The 25,277-nt window shown below is 43.3% G+C and overlaps 1 protein-coding gene across 6 annotated transcripts in view; it reads right to left on the bottom strand.

The window, feature by feature from the left end:
- LOC135548920 (hypoxia up-regulated protein 1-like) overlaps positions 1-24,999 on the bottom strand; it is a 31,272-nt gene extending 6,273 nt beyond the window's left edge. Inside the window, exons 1-23 of one of the 6 annotated variants that reach the window (XM_064979013.1) lie at positions 24,775-24,999; positions 24,405-24,551; positions 21,114-21,186; positions 19,068-19,161; positions 18,694-18,772; positions 18,390-18,544; positions 17,536-17,612; positions 17,253-17,434; positions 16,995-17,110; positions 16,014-16,200; positions 15,472-15,606; positions 13,999-14,081; positions 10,875-11,007; positions 10,509-10,690; positions 5,388-5,526; positions 4,950-4,998; positions 4,246-4,322; positions 3,982-4,134; positions 3,303-3,487; positions 2,964-3,051; positions 2,618-2,874; positions 1,908-1,992; positions 1,440-1,707 (exon numbers count right to left, since the gene is read on the bottom strand). In XM_064979013.1, the coding sequence (XP_064835085.1) occupies positions 1,440-1,707; positions 1,908-1,992; positions 2,618-2,874; positions 2,964-3,051; positions 3,303-3,487; positions 3,982-4,134; positions 4,246-4,322; positions 4,950-4,998; positions 5,388-5,526; positions 10,509-10,690; positions 10,875-11,007; positions 13,999-14,081; positions 15,472-15,606; positions 16,014-16,200; positions 16,995-17,110; positions 17,253-17,434; positions 17,536-17,612; positions 18,390-18,544; positions 18,694-18,772; positions 19,068-19,161; positions 21,114-21,186; positions 24,405-24,497 (2,890 nt within the window). In that variant the 5' untranslated portion in view covers positions 24,498-24,551; positions 24,775-24,999. Of the gene's footprint in view, positions 1-1,439; positions 1,708-1,907; positions 1,993-2,617; positions 2,875-2,963; positions 3,052-3,302; positions 3,488-3,981; positions 4,135-4,245; positions 4,323-4,949; positions 4,999-5,387; positions 5,527-10,508; positions 10,691-10,874; positions 11,008-13,998; positions 14,082-15,471; positions 15,607-16,013; positions 16,201-16,994; positions 17,111-17,252; positions 17,435-17,535; positions 17,613-17,982; positions 18,111-18,389; positions 18,545-18,693; positions 18,773-19,067; positions 19,162-20,447; positions 20,507-21,113; positions 21,187-24,404; positions 24,552-24,774 lie in introns of those variants that run through there. The other 5 variants (XM_064979012.1, XM_064979014.1, XM_064979016.1 and 2 more) reach the window with 5 other exon arrangements.
- Positions 25,000-25,277: the final 278 nt, after the last annotated feature.

Here is a 25,277-nt window from a genome sequence, read left to right as displayed (position 1 = left end):
CATTCCTTCTTGCAAAACAGCTCGAGCTCAGTGAGGTTGGATGGAGAGCATTTGTGAACAGCAGTTTTCAGTTCTTTCCACAGATTCTCGATTGGATTCAGGTCTGGGCTTTGACTTGGCCATTCTAACACCTGGATATGTTTATTTTTGAACCATTCCATTGTAGATTTTGCTTTATGTTTTGGATCATTGTCTCCGTCCCAGTCTCAGGTCTTTTGCAGACTCCATCAGGTTTTCTTCCAGAATGGTCCTGTATTTGGCTCCAACCATCTTCCCTGTCCCTTCTGAAGAAAAGCAGGCCCAAACCATGATGCTGCCACCACCATGTTTGACAGTGGGGATGGTGTGTTCATTGTGATGAGCTGTGTTGCTTTTACGCCAAACATAACGTTTTGCATTGTTGCCAAAAAGTTCAATTTTGGTTTCATCTGACCAGAGCACCTTCTTCCACATGTTTGGTGTGTCTCCCAGGTGGCTTGTGGCAAACTTTAAACAACACTTTTTATGGATATCTTTAAGAAATGGCTTTCTTCTTGAAACTCTTCCATTAAGGCCAGATTTGTGCAATGTACGACTGATTGTTGTCCTATGGACAGAGTCTCCCACCTCAGCTGTAGATCTCTGCAGTTCATCCAGAGTGATCATGGGCCTCTTGGCTGCATCTCTGATCAGTCTTCTCCTTGTATGAGCTGAAAGTTTAGAGGGACGGCCAGGTCTTGGTAGATTTGCAGTGGTCTGATACTCCTTCCATTTCAATATAATCACTTGCACAGTGCTCCTTGGGATGTTTAAAGCTTGGGAAATCTTTTTGTATCCAAATCCGGCTTTAAACTTCTTCACAACAGTATCTCGGACCTGCCTGGTGTGTTCCTTGTTCTTCATGATGCTCTCTGCGCTTTTAACGGACCTCTGAGACTATCACAGTGCAGGTGCATTTATACAGAGACTTGATTACACACAGGTGGATTGCATTTATCATCATTAGTCATTTAGGTCAACATTGGATCATTCAGAGATCCTCACTGAACTTCTGGAGAGAGTTTGATGCACTGAAAGTAAAGGGGCTGAATAATTTTGCACGCCCAATTTTTCAGTTTTTGATTTGTTAAAAAAGTTTGAAATATCCAATAAATTCCGTTCCACTTCAAGATTGTGTCCCACTTGTTGTTGATTCTTCACAAAAAAATACAGTTTTATATCTTTATGTTTGAAGCCTGAAATGTGGCAAAAGGTCGCAAAGTTCAAGGGGGCCGAATACTTTCGCAAGGCACTGTAGCTAACGGAAGGAAATGTACTTAAACAGGGAGGGACTACCTACAGTCCATACACTCAAATTAGTTTCAAAATGTTTTGCTACGGTGTGCCCTACTGAACATGACCTCTATATATAAAGCACATGTTCCATAACAGAAATGTGTTGGTTTTCCCCGCTTTCCCACCTTCGTCTTTGGTCTCCTCCTTGGGAAGTATGACTTTCTCTTCCATTTTGCTGCTGCTGGCCTTGCTGCTGCTGGCCTTGCTGCTGCTGCTCTCTGTGGTGTTGTTGTTATTGGGCTTGGCGGCCTTGGCAGCCTTGGGCTTGTTCAGCAAGTAGTTGACCTCGCGGTCCAGCAAAGCACACTTGGACTCTATGTCTTTGGACAGCAGCACAGGCCACTCCGTGGGAGATCTCTTCTCCTGTTCAGCTACTGTGTTGTTCTTCCACGTCTGTGGAAGAAGGGGAGGTATTGGCAGTTAAAATGAAAAATAATCAAAGATTACAAACGATGGCACTCAAAGTGAATCTCTTCCATATAGATTGTTTTGAACCACATCTCAAATTTGAGTAATAATGGCCAATCCAAATAATATAATTGACAAATGCGCTGAGTAAAACAAATAGGACATTATTAAACATTATTACACACAGAGGTCTCGTTGATGATTTTTTCCAACGTCTTCAGCTCCACGTCAGTGAAGCTTCGGTCATCCTCTGGGACAAGTTTGGAGCTCCTTAAGGAAAAACCACAGAAGACCCATGTCAAATGGATGCATTGTACATCTCATGATTCACCTCTAAAATGTTAAACTCTGAAGCTAATCAGGGTCTGTCCTGGCCGGTCGCTGGATGGGAAACCAGATGCTGCCGAAAGTAGTGTTACAGGACCAGTAGGGGTCCCTCTTTCCTCTGGTCAAAGGAAAGAGATCCCAAATTCCCCAATCTGGCCCTTACACCATTATGGCCACCTAATCAACCCCAGCTTCCAATTTGTTAATTCATCTCCTCCCCAGGTCATTGCTGTAAAAGATTGTTTTCAGGCATGGCACTGCACCACAGTGCTAGAGGCGTCACTACAGACCCTGGTTCGATCCGGGGCTGTATCACAACCGGCCGTGATTGAGCAGAGCACAATTTGCCCAGCATCGTCCGGGTAAGGGGAGGGTTTGGCCAGGGTAGGCCGTCAATATAAAATAAGAATGTTCTTAACTGACTTTCCTAGTTAAATAAATAAAAATGACCTGGTAAAATAAGGGTAAATAAACAGATCTTGGGTCAGTTTTTCCATTTTCCATTCCAGGTTATGAATGGTGAAGGGGAAGCCGATCCTAGAGCTCTAACAGAGCTGCTTTGACCCACCTGAGGAAGAAGCTGGAGTGGTTGAGCTTGCTCTCCAGGGTGGCCAGGTGGCCAGGCCACTTCCTGCGCTCTTCCACACGGAAGAACATGGTCCTGCACAGCTTTCTGAGATACTGCAGCTTCTCCCGCAACTCCTTGGTGGACGCAGAGTAGCCATCCTCGTCCAACCAGGTCGACACTTGACTCAGCTTGGCCAAGATGGTTTCCTTCTCTTCCTCCAACACCACTGCCTGGTACTCCTCCTGGTACATTTTGTCCTAATGGAGGGGGGGAGAGAAGGCTTTACACACACACGTGTGAGAGCGCCAGACAGAATATACTGATGTTGTAAAGGTACTGTTCAAACCTGGGTATCAAAAAGGAATGCCTCAAGGCTGTTCAGTGTCTTCTCCCTCTCCTGTTTCTTCAGGTCTCTATCAGTCAGGTCTTGGAGCCTTACGGGAAGAAAACAAACATTATCGCCGCGAATTTGGAGGTAGCCGGGACTCAAACCTCGGTCTATGAGTCTGTCAAACAACTTAGCCATTACACCAACAGATTCAAAGCCTCTGAAGTCACTAGGTGTTTGACAAGTCACAACGCTACATCAATATCAGCATTATTACAGTTTGAAAAATGTATTTTCAACTTCCCCACCCTGCACATTTGAGCCCAACTAAAATGTCATAAGGAAAGAGCAACACACTTCTTGTTTGAGGAGGTGATGGCTTCTAAATGAGGGTTAAGGATGTCTTTCACTTGGAGCTCCACTGTGACATCCTCATAGATCTCGTTTTTCTTCTGATGCTTGGCTGTGTTCTCGGCCTCAGTCTTTGCCGCTTCCTCTGTCGTTTTCTCCTCTTCTCCAGATTTGGCTCCCTCCTTTTCATCCTGTTCAGGAAAATAAAATATTTAATAGTTCATGGAATCTTGGTTTATTCAAGAGAGCCTCATTTACATTACAGTAATGAGTTATTTAATGTTGAATTCAAACAGAGAATGAGTTAAAACTCATTCATGTGAGGTTAGTATATACCCCCCCCCCCCACTCGACAACATTCTCTTACCAAACATTCCATTCAACATTGTTAACATTTTGGAAAGTTCATTAAACACAAAATGACTGAATACACCCCAGGGCTGAGCTAAACAAACCAGGGCCACGTTTAGAAGGCAAACATTGTGGAATGTTGCGGTTAGAAATGTCACAAATAAATGTCACAAATAGAGCTGTCCGGATTCCTTAAACATGCCAGAGGCATTTTTGTTCTACATATTTCCATCTAAACATTCCACAATGTGGAACTAGGAGAACTGAGCTAGGCCCAGCGACATCCCAGGCATTTATGTGGAATCCAACTGAGCCAACTGAGCCAAGCTCTTACCTGAAGGTCAGCCTTACTGTCTACTCCCTCAGTCTTCTCGTGGGTTGGGGCCATCTCCTCCTGCTGCTGTTCCTCCCCAGGCTCCTGCTTCTCTTCCTGGGGCGCAGCCTCCTCTTGATCCTTCACAGACTCCGGATGAACCTTCTCCTCATCCTGGATTGAGACAATAGGGGAGCGGCAGAGAGAGTTAGACAGTCATGAACTAGTGTTAAGGAGGAACTCTGGTGCTTGTTACATTAGAACGGTAACTTAGTAGAGGGTTACCTGAACTGGTTCAGTCACATTTGTGTTGGGTTCTGAGGATCCCCCTCCAAACAGGCTGGAAATTGTATTTCCCAGTTCTGACAGGTCAAAAGAGACAGAATTAAGACATGGAAGAGACTGATTTAGAGCTGGGACAATAACCTGAAAATTATCGACATTACCATACAGATCCTTATCGCAGGCATTTTGCTGATATAGTTCATTAATTCATGGCCTATACTAGAGAAATGTGAAGCTTGAAATTAAATAAGTATGCTAATATGGGAGATTGTTAATTTGACAATTGATGGCTACAACCAAACTAGTAACGCAAAAGGCACTCGCATATCTAAGCAAACTTTTTGCAGGTTCATGGCAACAGTTGATGAATGAAAAAGGAAACCGCACATTGCTCTTGATAGCATCACTGAGCTTTAATAAGCTTACATATCGGTCGCACGGCCTTCGTCAGAACTGAGGCCGATACGTAAGCTTAAAAAAAAAAAAAAAGTGATACTATCAAGAGCAGTGTGCGGTTTCCTTTTTCATACAACCAAACTAGTAACAATATTTTAAAAGATAACATTAATGTGCATCACTTTTTAAATTATAAACGTAGTTCTTGCATCAATTCAGGCAATTTTGTCTGTCGCCCACCTCTACTATGATTCTGACTAAAGGAGTGATCAGATGTCAAATGATTACGATGTTAACATAAAACCTACTTGTCAGAGTAGACTCCTCCTCCACAACGGTCTCAAAGACAGACACCACCTGAAGAAAGCAACTTAGTTCAAGCGATAGGTCAATGTCGATTACCCCAAAACAGAGTTCAATAGTGTCGAAATCAACTCAAAATAACTTCAAACCAAGCCAATTTTAATTGGGTTTATGTGGATAGATTAAGGCATTTACAAACCTCAGATGCAAACGCGATGAGAATGTAGATTTACATTTAAAAAGAAAATTTGCATCAAATCTTAATGTAAATATAAAATATTATTTGGATGTATTTTGCAACCATCTTGAAAGTGTAAAAAGCCTGATGTGTTTTGCATTTGAGGTTTCGTTGTACTTCCAGAGAGGAGCTCCATAAGCAGAGGATTGCACTGACCATAGAGTTCATATAATTCACATTCGATAAGTAATTACATGGTACTGACCCGGTCAAGGAGGAGCACTCCACTCTCGTTCATGTTGAAGCTGGCATTGATGCCTTTGTACTCAGCATCTGTGTGCTTCTGGAAGCTGCTGCCCACCCCAGACAGCTGCACTGTGGTCAGGTTGAGAGAGCCAAAGACACTGGTGGAAGAAAGAAATGACACTTTATTTACAATTAAAATCAGACCCCTCCAAGTTAATGCATCTGATGATAATTGAATGTTAATGCAACAGGTAAGTTAGCTGTAAGTCACTTCGCTCCACAGGTAGTATCACATTTTCATTTCACTTCATTACAGTACAACGGTTTGATTTGTTTGATCGTAGCTAGCCAGCTACATAGCCGTCTTTGTATCTAAGACAATTGTGTAGTCTAGAGCGATTTTCTAGGTTAGCTGGCCAGCTATTGTCGTTCTTTTAACGTAGCTAGCCAGCTAGCCCCGAATAGCAGCACTGTAGAAACTATTACACTCGACGGAACGACTTGATTAGTGTAGTGTCAACATCGCAGCCACTACCAGCTAGCCTACTCCAGCAGTACTGTATCATTTCAATCATTTTAGTCAATAAGATTCTTGCTACGTAAGCTTAACTTTCTGAACATTCGAGACGTGTAGTCCACTTGTCATTCCAATCTCCTTTGCATTAGCGTAGCCTCTTCTGTAGCCTGTCAACTATGTGTCTATCTATCCCTGTTCTCTCCTCTCTGCACAGACCATACAAACGCTCCACACCGCGTGGCCGCGGCCACCCTAATCTGGTGGTCCCAGCGCGCACGACCCACGTGGAGTTCCAGGTCTCCGGTAGCCTCTGGAACTGCCGATCTGCGGCCAACAAGGCAGAGTTCATCTCAGCCTATGCCTCCCTCCAGTCCCTCGACTTCTTGGCACTGACGGAAACATGGATCACCACAGATAACACTGCTACTCCTACTGCTCTCTCTTCGTCCGCCCACGTGTTCTCGCACACCCCGAGAGCTTCTGGTCAGCGGGGTGGTGGCACCGGGATCCTCATCTCTCCCAAGTGGTCATTCTCTCTCTCTCCCCTTACCCATCTGTCTATCGCCTCCTTTGAATTCCATGCTGTCACAGTTACCAGCCCTTTCAAGCTTAACATCCTTATCATTTATCGCCCTCCAGGTTTCCTCGGAGAGTTCATCAATGAGCTTGATGCCTTGATAAGCTCCTTTCCTGAGGACGGCTCACCTCTCACAGTCCTGGGCGACTTTAACCTCCCCACGTCTACCTTTGACTCATTCCTCTCTGCCTCCTTCTTTCCACTCCTCTCCTCTTTTGACCTCACCCTCTCACCTTCCCCCTACTCACAAGGCAGGCAATACGCTCGACCTCATCTTTACTAGATGCTGTTCTTCCACTAACCTCATTGCAACTCCCCTCCAAGTCTCCGACCACTACCTTGTATCCTTTTCCCTCTCGCTCTCATCCAACACTTCCCACACTGCCCCTACTCGGATGGTATCGCGCCGTCCCAACCTTCGCTCTCTCTCCCCCCGCTACTCTCTCCTCTTCCATCCTATCATCTCTTCCCTCTGCTCATACCTTCTCCAACCTATCTCCTGATTCTGCCTCCTCAACCCTCCTCTCTTCCCTTTCTGCATCCTTTGACTCTCTATGTCCCCTATCCTCCAGGCCGGCTCGGTCCTCCCCTCCCGCTCCGTGGCTCGATGACTCATTGCGAGCTCACAGAACAGAGCTCCGGGCAGCCGAGCGGAAATGGAGGAAAACTCGCCTCCCTGCGGACCTGGCATCCTTTCACTCCCTCCTCTCTACATTTTCCTCCTCTGTCTCTGCTGCTAAAGCCACTTTCTACCACTCTAAATTCCAAGCATCTGCCTCTAACCCTAGGAAGCTCTTTGCCACCTTCTCCTCCCTCCTGAATCCTCCTCCCCCTCCCCCCTCCTCCCTCTCTGCAGATGACTACGTCAACCATTTTGAAAAGAAGGTCGACGACATCCGATCCTCGTTTGCTAAGTCAAACGACACCGCTGGTTCTGCTCACACTGCCCTACCCTGTGCTCTGACCTCTTTCTCCCCTCTCTCCAGATTAAATCTCGCTTCTTGTGACGGCTGGCCGCCCAACAACCTGCCCGCTTGACCCTATCCCCTCCTCTCTTCTCCAGACCATTTCCGGAGACCTTCTCCCTTACCTCACCTCGCTCATCAACTCATCCCTGACCGCTGGCTACGTCCCTTCCGTCTTCAAGAGAGCGAGAGTTGCACCCCTTCTGAAAAAACCTACACTCGATCCCTCCGATGTCAACAACTACAGACCAGTATCCCTTCTTTCTTTTCTCTCCAAAACTCTTGAACGTGCCGTCCTTGGCCAGCTCTCCCGCTATCTCTCTCAGAATAACCTTCTTGATCCAAATCAGTCAGGTTTCAAGACTAGTCATTCAACTGAGACTGCTCTTCTCTGTATCACGGAGGCGCTCCGCACTGCTAAAGCTAACTCTCCTCTGCTCTCATCCTTCTAGACCTATCGGCTGCCTTCGATACTGTGAACCATCAGATCCTCCTCTCCACCCTCTCCGAGTTGGGCATCTCCGGCGCGGCCCACGCTTGGATTGCGTCCTACCTGACAGGTCGCTCCTACCAGGTGGCGTGGCGAGAATCTGTCTCCTCGCCACGCGCTCTCACCACTGGTGTCCCCCAGGGCTCTGTTCTAGGCCCTCTCCTATTCTCGCTATACACCAAGTCACTTGGCTCTGTCATAACCTCACATGGTCTCTCCTATCATTGCTATGCAGACGACACACAATTAATCTTCTCCTTTCCCCTTCTGACGACCAGGTGGCGAATCGCATCTCTGCATGTCTGGCAGACATATCAGTGTGGATGACGGAACACCACCTCAAGCTGAACCTCGGCAAGACGGAGCTGCTCTTCCTCCCGGGGAAGGACTGCCCGTTCCATGATCTCGCCATCACGGTTGACAACTCCATTGTGTCCTCCTCCCAGAGCGCTAAGAACCTTGGCGTGATCCTGGACAACACCCTGTCGTTCTCAACCAACATCATGGCGGTGGCCCGTTCCTGTAGGTTCATGCTCTACAACATCCGCAGAGTACGACCCTGCCTCACACAGGAAGCGGCGCAGGTCCTAATCCAGGCACTTGTCATCTCCCGTCTGGATTACTGCAACTCGCTGTTGGCTGGGCTCCCTGCCTGTGCCATTAAACCCCTACAACTCATCCAGAACGCCGCAGCCCGTCTGGTGTTCAACCTTCCCAAGTTCTCTCACGTCACCCCGCTCCTCCGCTCTCTCCACTGGCTACCAGTTGAAGCTCGCATCCGCTACAAGACCATGGTGCTTGCCTACGGAGCTGTGAGGGGAACGGCACCGCAGTACCTCCAGGCTCTGATCAGGCCCTACACCCAAGCAAGGGCACTGCGTTCATCCACCTCTGGCCTGCTCGCCTCCCTACCATTGAGGAAGTACAGTTCCCGCTCAGCCCAGTCAAAACTGTTCGCTGCTCTGGCCCCCCAATGGTGGAACAAACTCCCTCACGACGCCAGGACAGCGGAGTCAATCACCACCTTCCGGAGACACCTGAAACCCCACCTCTTCAAGGAATACCTAGGATAGGATAAGTAATCCTTCTCACCCCCCCCTTAATGATTTAGATGCACTATTGTAAAGTGGCTGTTCCACTGGATGTCAGAAGGTGAATTCACCAATTTGTAAGTCGCTCTGGATAAGAGCGTCTGCTAAATGACTTAAATGTAAATTAAATTCAAAACAGCTTTATTTGTCCCCCTGGTGTCTATAGCCCTAAAATAAATGGCCGCTATAGCATATCCTCAATTTTCCAGGGGGTCTACATAAAACCTTTTCAGACCTTGCCGTTTAGCCGCGTTGGCTCACAGAGTGGGGTAAATCTATGGGCCGATTTCCTGGACACAGACAATCAAATCCTAGGCTAAAAACAAAACAAACAATGTATTCTCCATTGTGCCACTTTACACACACACATAACTTTCCTTTTGTCTTATCTGAAACTCAAGCTACTATATTTGCAGATGATCTTACAATTTATACAGCAAGACAACTGGTTCAACGGGTACAGCAGGCTCTACAAGTAGATCCAGGAAATAATGGAGTGGGTTTCCCAGAACAAACTTGTTTTGAACACCAGGAAAACCAAGGTTATGTTGGTCTGTTCCACCAGCAAAAGGCCAACAAAGCATGGGATACAAGTATTGGGGGGAACCACAAATTGAGGAAGTGTCAGAAACCAAACTACTACGGGTGCAGCAGGACAACTGCTTATCATGGTTTTCAAACTCATGTAAAAAAATATATTCAAACTGCATGCATGATCAGAAGTATAGCCAAATATTTACCGGGAAATGTTCTTTAGCAAACAACCCAAGCATTAATTGGTAGTCAGGTGACCTACTGTTCTGTGGTCTGGGGACATGCATCAGCAAGTGACATTAGGAGGCTGCAGATCGCACAGAACAGAGCAACAAGGATTGTTTAAAAGGTGGAGATATGGTTCTTCTGTTGTAGTCATGCTCAATGAGTTGTTGGTCATCAATCAAGATGATTAAAAAAACATGCTTATTTTATTTCACAATGTACACAATTTAAAAAACAGCCAAACTCTATTCACAACAGTATTCAGTTGGTAAGAGACAGACTTTCAGTAAATACTAGGAATAGATTGTCCACCAGCTATGTTTTGTCCAGACAGAAGACAAAAGAACATTATGATTTAGAGCCATAAAGAAATGGAATAACTTCTGAGCAAACCAGAAACCTTCCAATATAAATTCAAACAATACTTTAGAACCACTTAAATTGGAAGGTTGTGCAGGACTATGGTAGATGAAGGAATCAAACTATAATTTCAGACTTTATCTGGTCAATATGTCAGTGTTATGTCTGTTACAGTGTGTTGTATGTGAAAATGTGATCTTATTATAAGTTGTATTTTAATGTTTGAGGACTCGTGGAAGATTAGTCCAAATTCCGACTAAAAGAGATCGTAATAACATCCATTCAGCATGCTTTAGTCCATGCCTAGGCTTAATCTGTCTCCAGGAAACCGGACCTAAATTCCGACCAATTAAATCCAACTTTATTTTGGGTGGTGTTCACCTGAGGTCTTCCTGGCCCAGGAAACTGAGATCGCCGTAGTTGATGTTGAAGGCAAAGTCGTCAGTGTGGTTGAAGGTGAAGACCTTGCTCTGGGGGTAGGGGGCCATCCTCTGGAACAGAATATGCGTGCTGTGCTTCAGGATCCTGGAACCATCCTCCTCCATCTCACTTGTGAACTCCACCTGGAGAGTGAGAGAAACAAACACAGCTGTATGCTACAATCCAAAATAAATGTAAAAGATGAGCACCATATGACATGCAGTTGTATGGTGCTGAGCTTTTACTTTCATTTTGGATTGAGGCAATTCAATTGTTAATTTATTTTTTAAGGGGTGGGTTTCAATGTTAAAGAATGGGCTGTGTTACCTGAATGGGGAAAACGGTTGCCTCTCTAACCAGGAAAGGTTGGACTTTGAAGGCCTTGCTGAGGGCAGCGGCCTGGTACACAGCCCCCATGGCTGCAGCCTCATCTGCGTTGAGGTTCTTCCCTAGCTCCTCTCTACACACAGTCAGGTCAAAGTGAAATATCACTTCAGAAACAAGGTTGGCCAGATACTTTTTCAGACCTCAAAAGTAGTCAAATGGTTTGTATATGAAACTACATGCCTCAACCAAAGTTCACTTGAAGCTGCGGTGAGACGGCCGTGCAGCTCCCCGGGACGACCGCAGAACGGAGAGGTGCACGAGACAACTTCACTCAACTTTCTAGAGTTTAACCAGTTGGTGTTAACTATCATTTCCCTTTACTGTGGCAATTTTGATCAAAGCAATAGCCACTTTCAATGCAACATAATGTAACAAAAATTATAAGAGATTTTTCTGTAGGCAGACCGCGTTGGAGTAGGATGCTATTGCGCCCGTACTCTACACAGACCGGTGCAGCATAACCAATCAGAGCTGCAGTAGGCCTATATGCAAATAGACCATTGTCATATACAGATCTGTGATTTTTTTTGAAGTGGACTGTTTACAGGCTTAGATGTGCTTGTTTTGAGATCAAAGCAAGATCTGCATGTAGCCACGTGTGCACATTTTATTAATATCCTTCGCTAGTTAGTGAATTATTAGCCCAGTTAAAAGCTAATTTCTAGTCAGCAATAGGGGTGTCATTGCTTCATACAAGAGCACAAAACATGTACATTTCTAGACATCGTTGAAAAGCAAGTCCGGTATAGAGCTATTTTTGGGCTTAAAAAAAGGGTCTGTTGTATTGAGGTTGGCTTGACTAAGCCAAGTAGCCAATAGGCAGATGTTAGCATCATTTGTCTGATTCATTATAATAAATGGTTCGGGAACAATAACGTAAAGTGGTTTCTTGCAACCACACATTCAGTAACCTTGTTTGAAGGACTAGATAACAGGTCAATGTCAATCCCTGCATGTTTCTTTCATAAGTCTCATGGAATGTAGACCTACATTGACCACTACACATTGGCTGCTACTGTAGGCTGAATGATAGATAAGCTATTTCCATGTTAAAATGTTATGGGATGCATTTTCACCATTGTTTTATGGCAGGCCCCTCTGGTCCAGTGGCTTGTGAAAGAGTTCACCCCCCCCCCTCCCCCCTTGGCATTTTTCCTATTTTGTTGCCTTATAACCTGGCATTAAACTGGATTGTGGGGGAGTTTGTATCGTTTGATTTACACATCATGCCTGCCACTTTGAAAAATAAAATAAATATTTTATTTTCTGAAACGAACAAGTTTCGAACAAACTAGAAAAAAAAAAATTAAAAAGAGAAAATTCACCCCCCCCCCCCCCCCAAGTAAATACTTTGTAGAGCCACCTTTTGCAGCAATTACCGCTGCAAGACTCTTGGGGTATGTCTATAAGCTTGGCACATCTAGCCACTGGGATTTTGCCCGTTCTTCAAGGCAAAACTGCTACAGCTCCTTCAAGTTGGATGGGTTCCGCTGGTGTACAGCAATGGTTAAGTCATACCACATATATTCAATTGGATTGAGGTCTGGGCTTTGACTAGGCCATTCCAAGACATTTAAATGCATTTCCCCTTAACACACTCACGTTTTGCTTAAGCAGTATGCTTAGGATCATTGTCCTACTGGAAGGAGAATCTCTGTCCCATTCTCAAATCTCTGGGAGACAGAAACAGGTTTCCCTCAAGAATTTCCCTGTATTTAGCGACATCCATCATTCCTTCAATTCTGAACAGTTTCCCAGTCCCTGCCAATGAAAAAGATGGTGTTCTCAGGGTGTGTTAATTTCCTTGAACAAAAAAAGCTCCATTTTAGTCTCATCTGACCAGAGTACCTTCTTCCATATATTTGGGGAGTCTCCTATATGCCTTTTGGCAAAACCAAATGTGTTTGCTAATTATTTTCTTTAAGCAACGGCTTTTTCTGGCCATTTTTCCATAAAGCCCAGCTCTGTGGAGTGTACGGCTTAAAGTGGTCCTACGGACAGATACTCCAATCTCCGCTGTGGAGCTTTGCAGCTCCTTCATGGTCTCTTTGTTGCCTCTGAGTAATTCCCTCCTTGCCTGGTCTGAGTTTGGTGGTAGGCCCTCTCTTGGCAGGTTTGTTGCGGTGCCATTTTCTTTTCATTTAATGTGGGACATTCAAAGTTTGATCTGTACTTCACTACTTAGTCCCTGACAAGGTTTGGACAGCTCCTTGGTCTTCATGGTGCCCCAGACTCTATGGCTTTTCAGAACAGGTGCATACATGCATATATACACATACTCAGATCATGTGACACTTAAAGTCCACCTGTGGGCAAACTAATGTGACTTCTGAAGGTAATTGGTTTCACCAGCTCTTATTTAGGGGGATTCATAGCAAAGGGGGTGAATACATATGCACAACTCTTTTCATTTTGTAGAATTTTTGTAAACGAGTAAAATTTTTCCCCCACTTCACCATTTGACTATTTTGTGTATGTCCATTCCATGAAATCCAAATAAATCAATTACAGGTTGTAATGCAACAAACATAGGAAATACTGAATCATTTTACAAGGCCCTGTATGCCTAATACATTATGATCAAAAAGCCATCGTAGTCTACTCGGCAACTTAAAATAGGCACAGCCGGAAGTTGCACAGAATTTTCACAACTTTCAAGTTCACGCTCAGACCTGCAATTTGCTCAGTGCCCAAATTTAAGGGAAGATTGGCCAATTTCATATTAATATCTAGCTGATCTTCACAACAAATGGTGTACACCTTAGTCTAATTTCCATTTTTCAGGTCCAAAAACACCTGGCACAGTTTGATTTTGGGTCCAACTATCCCTTTAAGCCATTTCATCCCAGATGGAGCATTTCCAACATGTGAGTTACATACCATCACTCTAGTAGATACTACCTGACACTTTCAGGTAAAGCACCTACTCTATTCTATTGTGTTCCATTGTCTAGGGAGGTTTGTTGTGAATATGACATCTTGCAGCCAAAACCCTGGACAATATGTCCATCATGTAGTGTAGAGCCCCAAGTATTGACAGTGTCAAGTGAAACTGTGGACATACTTCCCAACGGCTTTGAGCAGCACTTCTTGCACCTTAGGCACTCGGGTGGAGCCACCCACAAGGATCACCTGCTCGATCTCATCCTGTTGGAAAACAATGTTGGAAGATATACTTACAGTACTTGCAAATAAACAAACATGTGTTGGTTCAATCTCTGTAGCTCTGAAGGCTTGACATGCTGAAACATGTCACGTTTAACCCCGTAAGGTCAAACATGTCACGTTTAACCCCGTAAGGTCAAACATGTCACGTTTAACCCCGTAAGGTCAATGTCCAAGCAAGATATGTTTTTGTTTTGCATTGGAAGCGTCTCAATCCACCACATCTGCCTGTCGGATTTACACCTCTGCAGTGTGTCAGACCACGAGACACCCTGCAAATCAGTCTTACAAAATAGTCTGTGGCGTCCAAACGGGTTGGCCTACAAACTACTGAAAAATATGTAAAGCATTGGTCGCATATTTCATGAGCTGACATAAAAAAGATCCCAAAATTGTGCCACACAAAGCTTATTTCTCTCAAATGTGGTGCAAAAATGTGTTTATATCCAGTTCCCGCCAATATCCAGCATCTACAGGCCACAATCAAGAGCCTGATCAACTCTACACGAAGGAGATGTGTCGCACTGCATGAGGCAAATGGTCACACCATGTACAGACTTTTGTTGGGGGGGGGTGGGGGTCTGACAAACAGATGCATATCTGTATTCCTAGTCATGAGAAATAGTCATGAGAAATCCACAGAATAGGGCCCAATACATTTATTTCAATTGACTGATTTCCTTATATGAACTAACTAAATAGTTGCGTTTATATTTTTGTTCGGTATATTATGACCCCTCTATGGAAAGTTAAGACTTTCTCGTCGACCCCCACAAGCATCTTGGGACTCGTCTGATGTCAGTACAGCCGATCTGCCAAGTTCGGTCTGTAGCGTCAAAACAGTTTGGGCTACACACTAATATGAGCCCTCTTTGCAAAGGTGAGACTCAAACACGTTGGTTGTTTTGCTCTAGGACGCCCACAGGCCTCACAAGACTCGCCTGAAGGTCCCCCGGTACCAGTTGAAAAAACATGAATGGAAGTATATATAGAGACTTCAGTGCCAAAATTAAGGGGCAAAAAAAAAATCTGTCTCCCAATCTGTCATCTCAGATCAAAGACACTTCAGAACAAATATCCTTTAGTTTTCTTTTTGATAATGCTGGTTTTCCCGGTGACTTTTGATGCTTTTGTCTGTCGTTTGTGCATAAAAAGTCCCAAGTCTCCCCAAAATGTAAAATAAAGTTGGCCACTGCTTTACTAAAATATCAATGGGCAAACAAGTGTCATGTTCATTAAGGCACTCAATGGGAAATGTTTTAAGGTTTTCAATAGAAAACCAAAAATCTAGTTATTGGACAAATCCAGGGAGTCCCTTCCTGATTAAGTCCATTTGGTGCCTAATGAATGCACACACGCTGCGGTGACTCACCAGGGACATCTCTGCAGAGCTGAGGGCATCCTGTACAGGGCCAGGCACTCTCTCAAAAAGGTCAGCACACAGGGTCTCAAACTCCACACGGGTCACCTTGGCCTTGAAATCGATGTCATCCAGCAGCCCTTCCACCTGAACAACAAAGAGAGTGCGAGTATATTTGGTTTCCATGTACTGTAATACACATCTACAGTAGAACAATATGGGTAACTGTAAAAGTGCAGCTAAAAACGTTTCCCCAAATGAATGGGTGCTTACTTTCAGATCTAACACACACCTGACAGAACATCAATACACAAGAAACGTTACCAAAGAAATACCATATTTCTCTAAATAAGCAGAACAGTGCAAGACTGGAAGTGACAGGGAATGGAGGGATAAAGAAGCAATGCGATAGCTTCACCTGTGTAATTAATTTACAAGGTTACACATCTACAGTAGAACACTATGGGTGACATGGGAGTAACTGGTAACTACTCTAAACTGCAGCAAAGGTAAGGAGAATGGTGTAAGACTGGGGTTAGCGAAGGTCCCGTCACCTGTGCCATGAATTCGGCATTAGCGCTCAGCACAGTCTTGAGTCTCTGGGCCTCCTTGAGGAGCTTGGCCATGGCCCGGTGGTTCTCCCTCACGTCCTTCTTTGTCTTCTTCTGCTCGTTGAATAGCTTGGCCAGGTGGTCCTGCAGCCGCAGCTCCATCTCAAAGCCCCCCAGAGAGCGGTCAAACCTGGTCAAAGACAGAACATTGTTAGGTTAGGAACATTTGAGAAATGTGCTTGTCATCGATCCACAATAAGACATTGAAAATATAAATACTTAGTGAGCTCCGAAAGAATTGGGACAGTGACACATTGTTTTGAAAAGATTCAATGACTATGCAGTTAAAGTGCAGACTAAGCTTTAATATGAGGGTATATTCAGCAATAATATTTTTGTAATAATATTCAACGCATTCAGTATTATCCGTAATCATGGTAGCATCCACATGAACGTCGAAGTGTTTCGAAACATTCTTAGTTACAATAAAATGACAATACATTATTTACAATTAATTTCTATTGGTCACAAAATAATCTGAAACAATCTAAACAAACAGTAAATGCATCCAACAAATGTCGAGTCAAACTTGATGTGGTCATAGCGTACCATGAATATGAGAGCAAATACTTAACTACACAGCGGAATTAGTCCCAATTCCTTTGGTCCCCTAAAAAGGGGGGACTACGTACAAAAAGTGTTGTGATTTCGAAACAGTTCACCCGATATGGATGAAAAGCCTGAAATTCAAGTGGACAGTCCGCACCTTAACCTCATACTCATTCTATCGTTCCAAAGTGCATGAGTAGAGAGCCAAAACGTATTTTTTTAATCACTGTCCCAATACATTTGGCGCTCACTGTATATGGAATGAAAACAAAACTAGCCCTTATTTCATAATGATTAGAGCAGAGTGCAAGGCGTGTGCTTTCCCCAACATCCTGTGTTGCAGTGTGTGTGTGTATACAGGTCCTTTTGTCTCACCCCACTCCTCGTATCTGGAGCTGAGGCTGGGAACCCGACTCGTCGGTTTTGACTGTCTGGTATGTGACGATGGTTGCCGTTGTGCTGCCTGAACCCATGTCATAGAACATTATGTTCTGTAGCGAGAGACAACGGGAATATAAGTCTAGGGTTACACAAAGCAACCTTTTCTGACCCACGAAACAACTTATGAAGCACAACTCAAAAAGACTGAACCTAGTTAAAAAAACGCTTGTAAAAGCAGCCTAGTTAGCGCACCTGTGCTGTGCTGTTGATGTCTTTTCTCCTGAAGACGCCGTAGTTGAGTGCCACCGCCGTGTTGTCGTTGATGAGCCGAAGGACTTTAACACCTGCCATCTGTGCGGCCTGCAGGACTGCTCTGCGCTCTGCCTGATTGAAAAAGACTGGGACGGTGATCACTGCATCTTTGATGGGCTGCTCTGTAAGCGAGAGTAAAATAAATTCAACGGGGGCTTCAAAATAATTGCGCAACAATGTTGAGAGAAAACCTTTCCCCCGTACTACTAGTGAACAGACAAACCTGCAAAGTCCTGAGCAAGTCCACGTGAATAGTTCAAAACCATGCCCAGGAGCTCCTCTGGAGAGTACTGCATTTCTCTGCAGAAAAACAGTAGACATTACAGCCAAGCACTTTTCATATTTTTATAAAATATATATTACTTTTTGTAACCCCTTTCTCCACCCCAATTTCATGATATCCAGTTTGTCTTGTCCCATCACCACAACTCCTGTACAGACTCGGGAGAGGCGAAGGTTGAGAGCCATGCATCCTCCCAAACACGACCCAACCAAGCGGCACTGCTTCTTGACACTGCTTGCTTAACCCGGAAGCCAGCCGCACCAATGTGTCAGAGGAAGCGCCGTACAGCTGGTGACTGAAGTCAGCATGTATTTACCAAGCCGCCACAAGGCGTCGCTAGAGCGTGATGGGACAAGGACATCCCAGGCAGCCAAACCCACCCCTAACCTGGACGCTGGGCCAATTGTGCGCCGCCTCATGGCGGCCGGCTGCGACACAGCCTGGGATCGAACCTGGATCTGTAGTGACGCCTCCAGCACTGCAATGCAGTGCCTTAGACCGCTGTGCCACAATGCCTTAGAGAAACGAGGCCCCAAAACCAATCACTCTTATCCACAACTACAGCATAGGACATACTGGATCAAAGACATTGTCACAGGCGGTTTAAAATGTGCTATTTGGGCAGTACACAAAGGAACATTGTACACTGACAAACAATAAGTTAATGGGTCAGCATTTTTCCCCATATCGTCCATAGAAGTCCGTATTATTAGTACTCGTCAACAAATCACTCAATCATCTCCTGCTAAACAAAGGAAAAGGGAACCAATGAGATGAAATCAAAAACGACTTACTCCGAGTTGCTAAAGAGAACTGTGCCCCGACTCTCATCTGTCACCAGATGGTGCTCGGGGAAGCGTTTCTGATAGACCGCCACCTGTGGGTTGTCATGCTTCTTGCCAAGGAGGCTCTGAAGATGCCTATAGACAAATTTGGGGTTCTTCACAGACTGCGGGAGAAAGAAAAACAAATCAATGTCAGTGTAGATATTAATTCATGAAAGTCATTGATTCACATGGGGGAGTACAGAGCACTAACTGTATGATAGACATTTTAAAACATGTGACCTGGTAGGTCATCTATGACAAAGTGCCTTACCACTCCCAATGCACTGTCTCCAAAAAGTCTCTCGTTTTCTTTTAAACACACAGCTATTGGTGTTTTCCTCCTGGACTCCCTGTGCAACAAAGGATAAGACAGACTATTTGAAACAAGTTAAAGCTTTGAGAATGTTTAAAAATAATCTTTATCATAAACTGACCCTTAGTTCAGCCAATTTTCGTTCACTATTCAACACGAGCCCATTTAGGTATTGCCATGTTAACATGCATTGTAAACACTAAAGAACAGCTAGCGTACTCACACATGAATACTTATCAAACATGAAATAGAAGAGGGATTTTGGTCTAAAAGCACAAAGTCCTAAACCCATTGCGATGACATGGCTAGAGAATGAAAATAGCAATACTCACTTGTTTAGAGCAATCTCCATTGGCACGCCAGGTTTTACTATCGCTACCTTCATCCACTCACTGCCCAGGTCAACTGACATGACTGCAACAGAGGCTGTATGGACAAAATAATGGGTATGATTATTCCATTACCTGTACTTTTGTAATAACAAAGTGATGAGTACAGACTAGAGGTCGACCGATTAATCGGAATTAGGGCCGATTTCAAGTTCTCATAACAATTTTTTACACCTTTATTTAATTTTTATTTAACTAGGAAAGTCAGTTAAAGAAAACATTCTTATTTTCAACGACGGCCTAGGAACGGTGGGTTAACTGCCTTGTTCAGGGGCAGAACGACAGCTTTTTACCTTGTCAGCTCAGGGATTCAATCTTGCAACCTTAAGGTTAACTAGTCCAACGCTCTAACCAACTGCCTCATGAGGAGCCCGCCTGTTACGTGAATGCAGTTAGAAGCCAAGGTAAGTTACTAGCTAGCATTAAACTTAATCATAATCACTAGTTAACTACACATCTTTGATGATATTACTAGTTTATCTAGCGTGTCCTGCGTTGCATATAATCGATGCAGTGCGCATTCGTGAAAAAGGACTGTCGTTGCTCCAACGTGTACCTAACCATAAACATCAATGCCTTAAAATCAATACACTGAAGTATATATTTTTAAACCTGCATATTTAGCTAAAAACAAATCCAGGTTAGCTGGCAATATTAACCAGATGAAATTGTGTCACTTCTCTTGCGTTCATTGCACGCTGAGTCAGGAATATGCAACAGTTTGGGCCCTTGGCTCATTGCGAACTAATTTCCCGAGCTGCGAACTATTTCACTGAAATAATATTTTGTTGAGATTATAGTTTCCTGATTCTACCATATGAATGACCTAAGGCTCATATTTCTGTGTGTTATGTTATAATTAAGTGTATGATTTGATAGAGCAGTCTGACTGAGTGGTGGTAGGCACCAGCAGGCTCATAAGCATTCATTCAAACAGCACTTTTGTGTGTTTTGCCAGCAGCTCTGCTGTTTATGAATTCAAGCCTATCAACTCCCGAGATTAGGCTGGTGTGACGATGTGATGTGAAATGGCTAACTAGCGGGGTGCGCGCTAATAGCGTTTCAAACGTCACTCGCTCTGAGCCTTCTAGTAGTTGTTCCCCTTGCTCTGCATGCGTAACGCTGCTTTGAGGGTGGCTGTTGTCAATGTGTTCCTGGTTCGAGCCCAGGTAGGAGCGAGGAGAGGGACGGAAGCGATACTGTTACACTGGAAATACTTAAGTGCCTATAAGAACATCCAATAGTCAAAAGGTATATGAAATACAAATGGTATAGAGAGAAATAGTCCTATAATTCCTATAACTACAACCTGAAACTTCTTACCTGGGAATATTGAAGACTCATGTTAAAAGGAACCACCAGCTTTCATATGTTCTCATACTCTGAACAAGGAACTGAAACGTTAGCTTTCTTACATGGCACATATTCCACTTTCTTCTCCAACACTGTTTTTGCATGATTTAAACCAAATTAAACATGCTTCATTATTTATTTGAGGATAAATTGATTTTATTGATGTATTATATTAAGTTAAATTAAGTTTTCATTCAATATTGTTGTAATTGTCATTGCAAAAAAAAAAAAAAAAATCATCCAATTAATCGGTATTTAAAAATCATAATCGGTCGACCTCTATTACAGACTAAGTGAGACAATACTAAAGGTGATTTGCTTCAATGATTTCTCACTGGCTACAGTGGTATGGTGGCAATGTGAGTGCTTAATCAGTCTTTTGCATCAGTTGACATCGAACTTAGTCAATGTTCATCCGTGCATCAGTAAATTCATGTGGAAATAGGTACAAATAAAGACAATGCATCATAGTAATGTGACAGATTAACTATAACCTTTGCACGTGTCCATTTCCTTCTCGCACTCAAAATGGAGGCATTCAGATTTACGTTGAAATTTGAATTTGGTGTTAAGCGAATCTGCCGGTGCTTGATGCGGGCAGGTGTCTTGGATGGAATAACCACGTGGTGTTAGTACCTGTTTGTGAAGGCAGCAGAGCCAAGACGAGACAGAAGCAAGCCCATAAAGTCAGCTTCCTCCTCATGGTGACCTGTACACACAAAGCAGAACAAAAACAGATATTCAAATGCTAACAGCAGCCTTCCTAGTGACATGGTAAGTGTGCTGAAGAAATAATTGGTTCAATATTTTGAGACCTCAAAGATTCATTATCCTCGACTCGGTTTTGTTATCCTGTACAAATCCATTAGCTACAAATGTTGTCATTTGTTTTAGAAGTATTTTTGGGGGATCAAATATCAATTTGGCAGGTGCTTAAAAAAAACAAATGCACAAGAACATCAATTTCTCTATACAATGCATATCAGCAAATAGTAAAAAGTAATGTTTCAGAAAGGAAATAGAGTGAACACATCCCCCGGTAGTACATTTTGTTTTTGCACTACACAGCTGATTAAATAACCAACTCATCAAGCTTTGAATCAGTGCACCCAGGGGGGCCCTAAGACTGATTTTGGGGAAACCCTGCTCTAGAGTGTTTCCACTCAGGCCCCCCTTCCAGAATTGGGGAACATCACACAACACCCCACTGCACACCATGTCTTTATATCTTTCTATGGGCACAAGTCCTGTACGTGACACATTGTTCACACCCCTCTTGTTGGCAGAGAGAACATTTAGCAAGTTTAAAGCTTATTCCCTGCAGTTCTACACATTGTCATGCCTTTATTTATGTGATATTTGAGTGACTCAAACATTCCAACAAAAAAACATTGCTAAAAAACATTGACTCACATGGGCTAGTTGAGCTAATAAATAGCTCTACGGTATGCAATGACTGGCATGAGAAGAGGAACACTGATGCACTACCCAATTTTGAAAATAGCACCTTGTGAATTCTACTATTACAACTTGAAAGCAGTGTTGAGCTCCAAAAAAAACCTAGTGTCGCACAGTTTGGGAACCACTGCTCTAGAGCAGCAAGTAAGGTAAAAGGAACATCTCAAAGATGGCTCCTGTTCTTGTGTGTCCATTCCGTTACCTGCACTGTTGAACAGGAGGAGCGGTGAAAGCCAAAGCCTGGTGGTCATACACCACATTGCTTTCACCTATACAAAACCTTTCATACCATGTAAGATGTAGGAAGTCCACAAGAATACTTAGATAATGCTCTGCCATTCTTCTTCAGCACGAAACCAAACCGGCTGCATGCGTGCGCCATCGCGCATAAATGTATTTTGTCCCCCCCCACACCAAACGCGATCACGACACGCAGGTTAAAATACCAAAACAAACTGAACCAATTACGTTAATTTGGGAACTGGTCAAAAAGCATTAAAACTTGTTAGGGATAGGGTCTAATTTCGTGAATTTCCGCCTGACTGACGTGCCCAAAGTTAACTGCCTGTTACTCAGGCCCAGTTTCTAAAACTTAAAATAATGTCTCAGACTATAACAGAATTGATATGGCAGGCAAAAAAAAAAAGCTGAATTTTTAAAATTAGGTCCCAGGCTCTATTGTTCCTATGTAAATCCGTCTCCCAGATTGCAATTCCTAATTTGTCCCGGGAATATAAACATTGAGTTGTTATTTTACCTGAAATGCACAAGGTCCTCTAATTAATCCACACATAAAACGGTCAAAAGGCATCATTTCTAGTCATCTCTCCTCCTTCCAAGCCTTCTCTTCTCTGGACTTTATATTGCGATTGGCAACTTTCATAAAATAGGTGCATTACTGCCACTGACCTCGTTCGTCTTTCAGTCACCCAAGTGGGTATAACCAATGAGGAGCTGGCACGTGAGTACCTGCATCTATAAACCAATGAGGAGATGGGAGAGGCAGGACTTGCAGTGCGATCCTCATCACAAATAGCACCGACTTCTATTTTAGACCGTGGCAATACAGACGCTCGTTGGCGTGCGCGAGCAGTGAGGGTGCAATAATTGAATATAAATGTCCAAATATGTTTTGCAACTCACACGAGCTGTGTAGTCAGCCTGTAACCATTATTCAGACTTCAGAATTCCAAACTCTAGTTGGGGACAACATTTATTTCCCTCACAAACTTTAAACATCTGCTATCTGAGCAGCTAACCGATCGCTGCAGCTGTACGTAGTCCATCTGTAAATTGCCCACCCAATTTACCTACCTCATCCCCATACTGCTTTTATTTATTTACTTTTCTGCTCTTTTGCACACCATTATCTCTACTTGCACATGATCATCTGATCATTTATCACTCCAGTGTTAATCTGCTAAATTGTATTATTCGCCTACCTCCTCATGCCTTTTGCACACAATGTATATAGACTATTTTTTTCCTACAGCGTTATTGACTCGTTTATTGTTTACTCCATGTGTAACTGTTGTCTGTTCACACTGCTATGCTTTATCTTGGCCAGGTCGCAGTTGTAAATGAGAACTTGTTCTCAACAAGACTACCTGGTTAAATAAAGGTGATAAAAAAAAAAATCTATATATGCCACCTTCACTGTCCAGGTGCATTCAGGCAGTGGTGTAAAGAACTTCAGTAAAAATGCTTAAAGTACTACTTAGGTAGTTTTTTTTTTAAATATCTGTACTTCACTATTAATATTTGACAACTTTTACTTCACTACATTCCTGAAGAACAGTGTAATTTTTACTCCATAAATTTTCCCTGACACCCAAAACTACTAGTTACATTTTGAATGTTTAGCAGGACAGAAATAGTGTAATTCACACACTTGTCAAGAGAACGTCCCTGGTCATCCCTACTGCCTCTGATCTGGCAGACACACAAAAAAACACATGCTTCGTAAGTAAATTAGGTCTGAGTGAGAGCCTGCCTCTGGCTATCAGTAAATAAATATTAAGTGGCCATCTGCTTTGCTTAATATAAGTAATTTGAAACGATTTTTGCTACTTTAACTTGATACTTAAGTACATTGCAGCAATTACATTAACTTTCCAAGTAAAGTATATTTTAAACAAAATACTTTGACTTTCACTCAAGTAGTATATCACTGGGTGACTTTCACTGGAGTATAAGTAAAGATAACTTAATAGAAAATGACTCAAGTATGATTTGGGGTACTTTTCTAACACTGTTCAGGTAAGTGGATGTTCTGTGACTTAATTCAAGTGCTGATGACAAGTCAGGAAGCATGATGAAACCGTGAGGCAATTATTTTTCTATCTACGGACTAGGGCACGTTTCGCGAAATAATAGATTTAGGCTAGCTAATGTCTATATCAAGTAGAAAACAATAGGCAATCAGCAAGCCAATGGCTATACAGCATGTAGTTATTCATATTCAAATACATGATCGTGGAAACTTCTAGCCCCATCATGGAGCACTGGCGTACAGTATGAATGCCATGGACGCCCAGCGCAGGTGATGCCTTGACCATTCATTCAAAAACAAAGAGAAGTCTTGGGTTCTGTAAACGGGTTCCGTCAGGTAGCTTCCTACAATACAAATAATGCTTTTTAGAAACACAGTGAACTAAAAATGCACCTTTAAAATCCCTCAACCATTTCATTTGAAATGAGAGACTATGTTAGCAAATAACCGGTAGCTAGGACTGCGTCAATGGACCCCATGAGCAACAGTATTTGCTGGCCATTAGAATATAATGGAAAAACAATTACTTAACTAGCTAGGCACCTTGCTGACAGAGCAGAACCTTACCTTCTCCACTCCAGCAGTTCAGTTCTTTAAACAACAATATAAACAAAATGAAAGCGCACGCCTTTACTTGCAGCAAGCTAAACTGTATTATTTTAGGTGATACTTCTTACTGTTGGCTTGATCTATTAACTAAACACCTCTTCGTAGGCACTCTAATAAAGATTTCTTGATTTTTTGCCTTTCCCTCCCACCTGCTTGCCATAGGGCCCAGAACGCGGCGTGATCTCATTGGATCCACTCGAGTCGGTCGTCAGGAGTTACCACAGACACAAAGTCATAAACCCCGCCTATTTCTACAATGTATGTTCTTTAAACCTGACCTTAACCAAACGGTTAGCCTTAAATTTACACCAAAAAGTTCATTTTTGCTTTCAATTACTTTTACTATATATTCGATTTTGACTTTGTGGTTGCGTTATCTCGAGTCGTGTTCCGCGAGGACAGCGCTGACCCTGTTGGTTCTTTCAAGACTATTGGGGACTAATAAACAAGGTGGAATCATG

This window comes from Oncorhynchus masou, chromosome 11 (genome assembly GCF_036934945.1).
Source record: "Oncorhynchus masou masou isolate Uvic2021 chromosome 11, UVic_Omas_1.1, whole genome shotgun sequence".
NCBI lineage: Eukaryota > Metazoa > Chordata > Actinopteri > Salmoniformes > Salmonidae > Oncorhynchus > Oncorhynchus masou.
The sequence above is the reverse complement of the archived record's forward strand: the minus strand, read 5'-3'. Positions and strand labels throughout refer to the sequence as shown.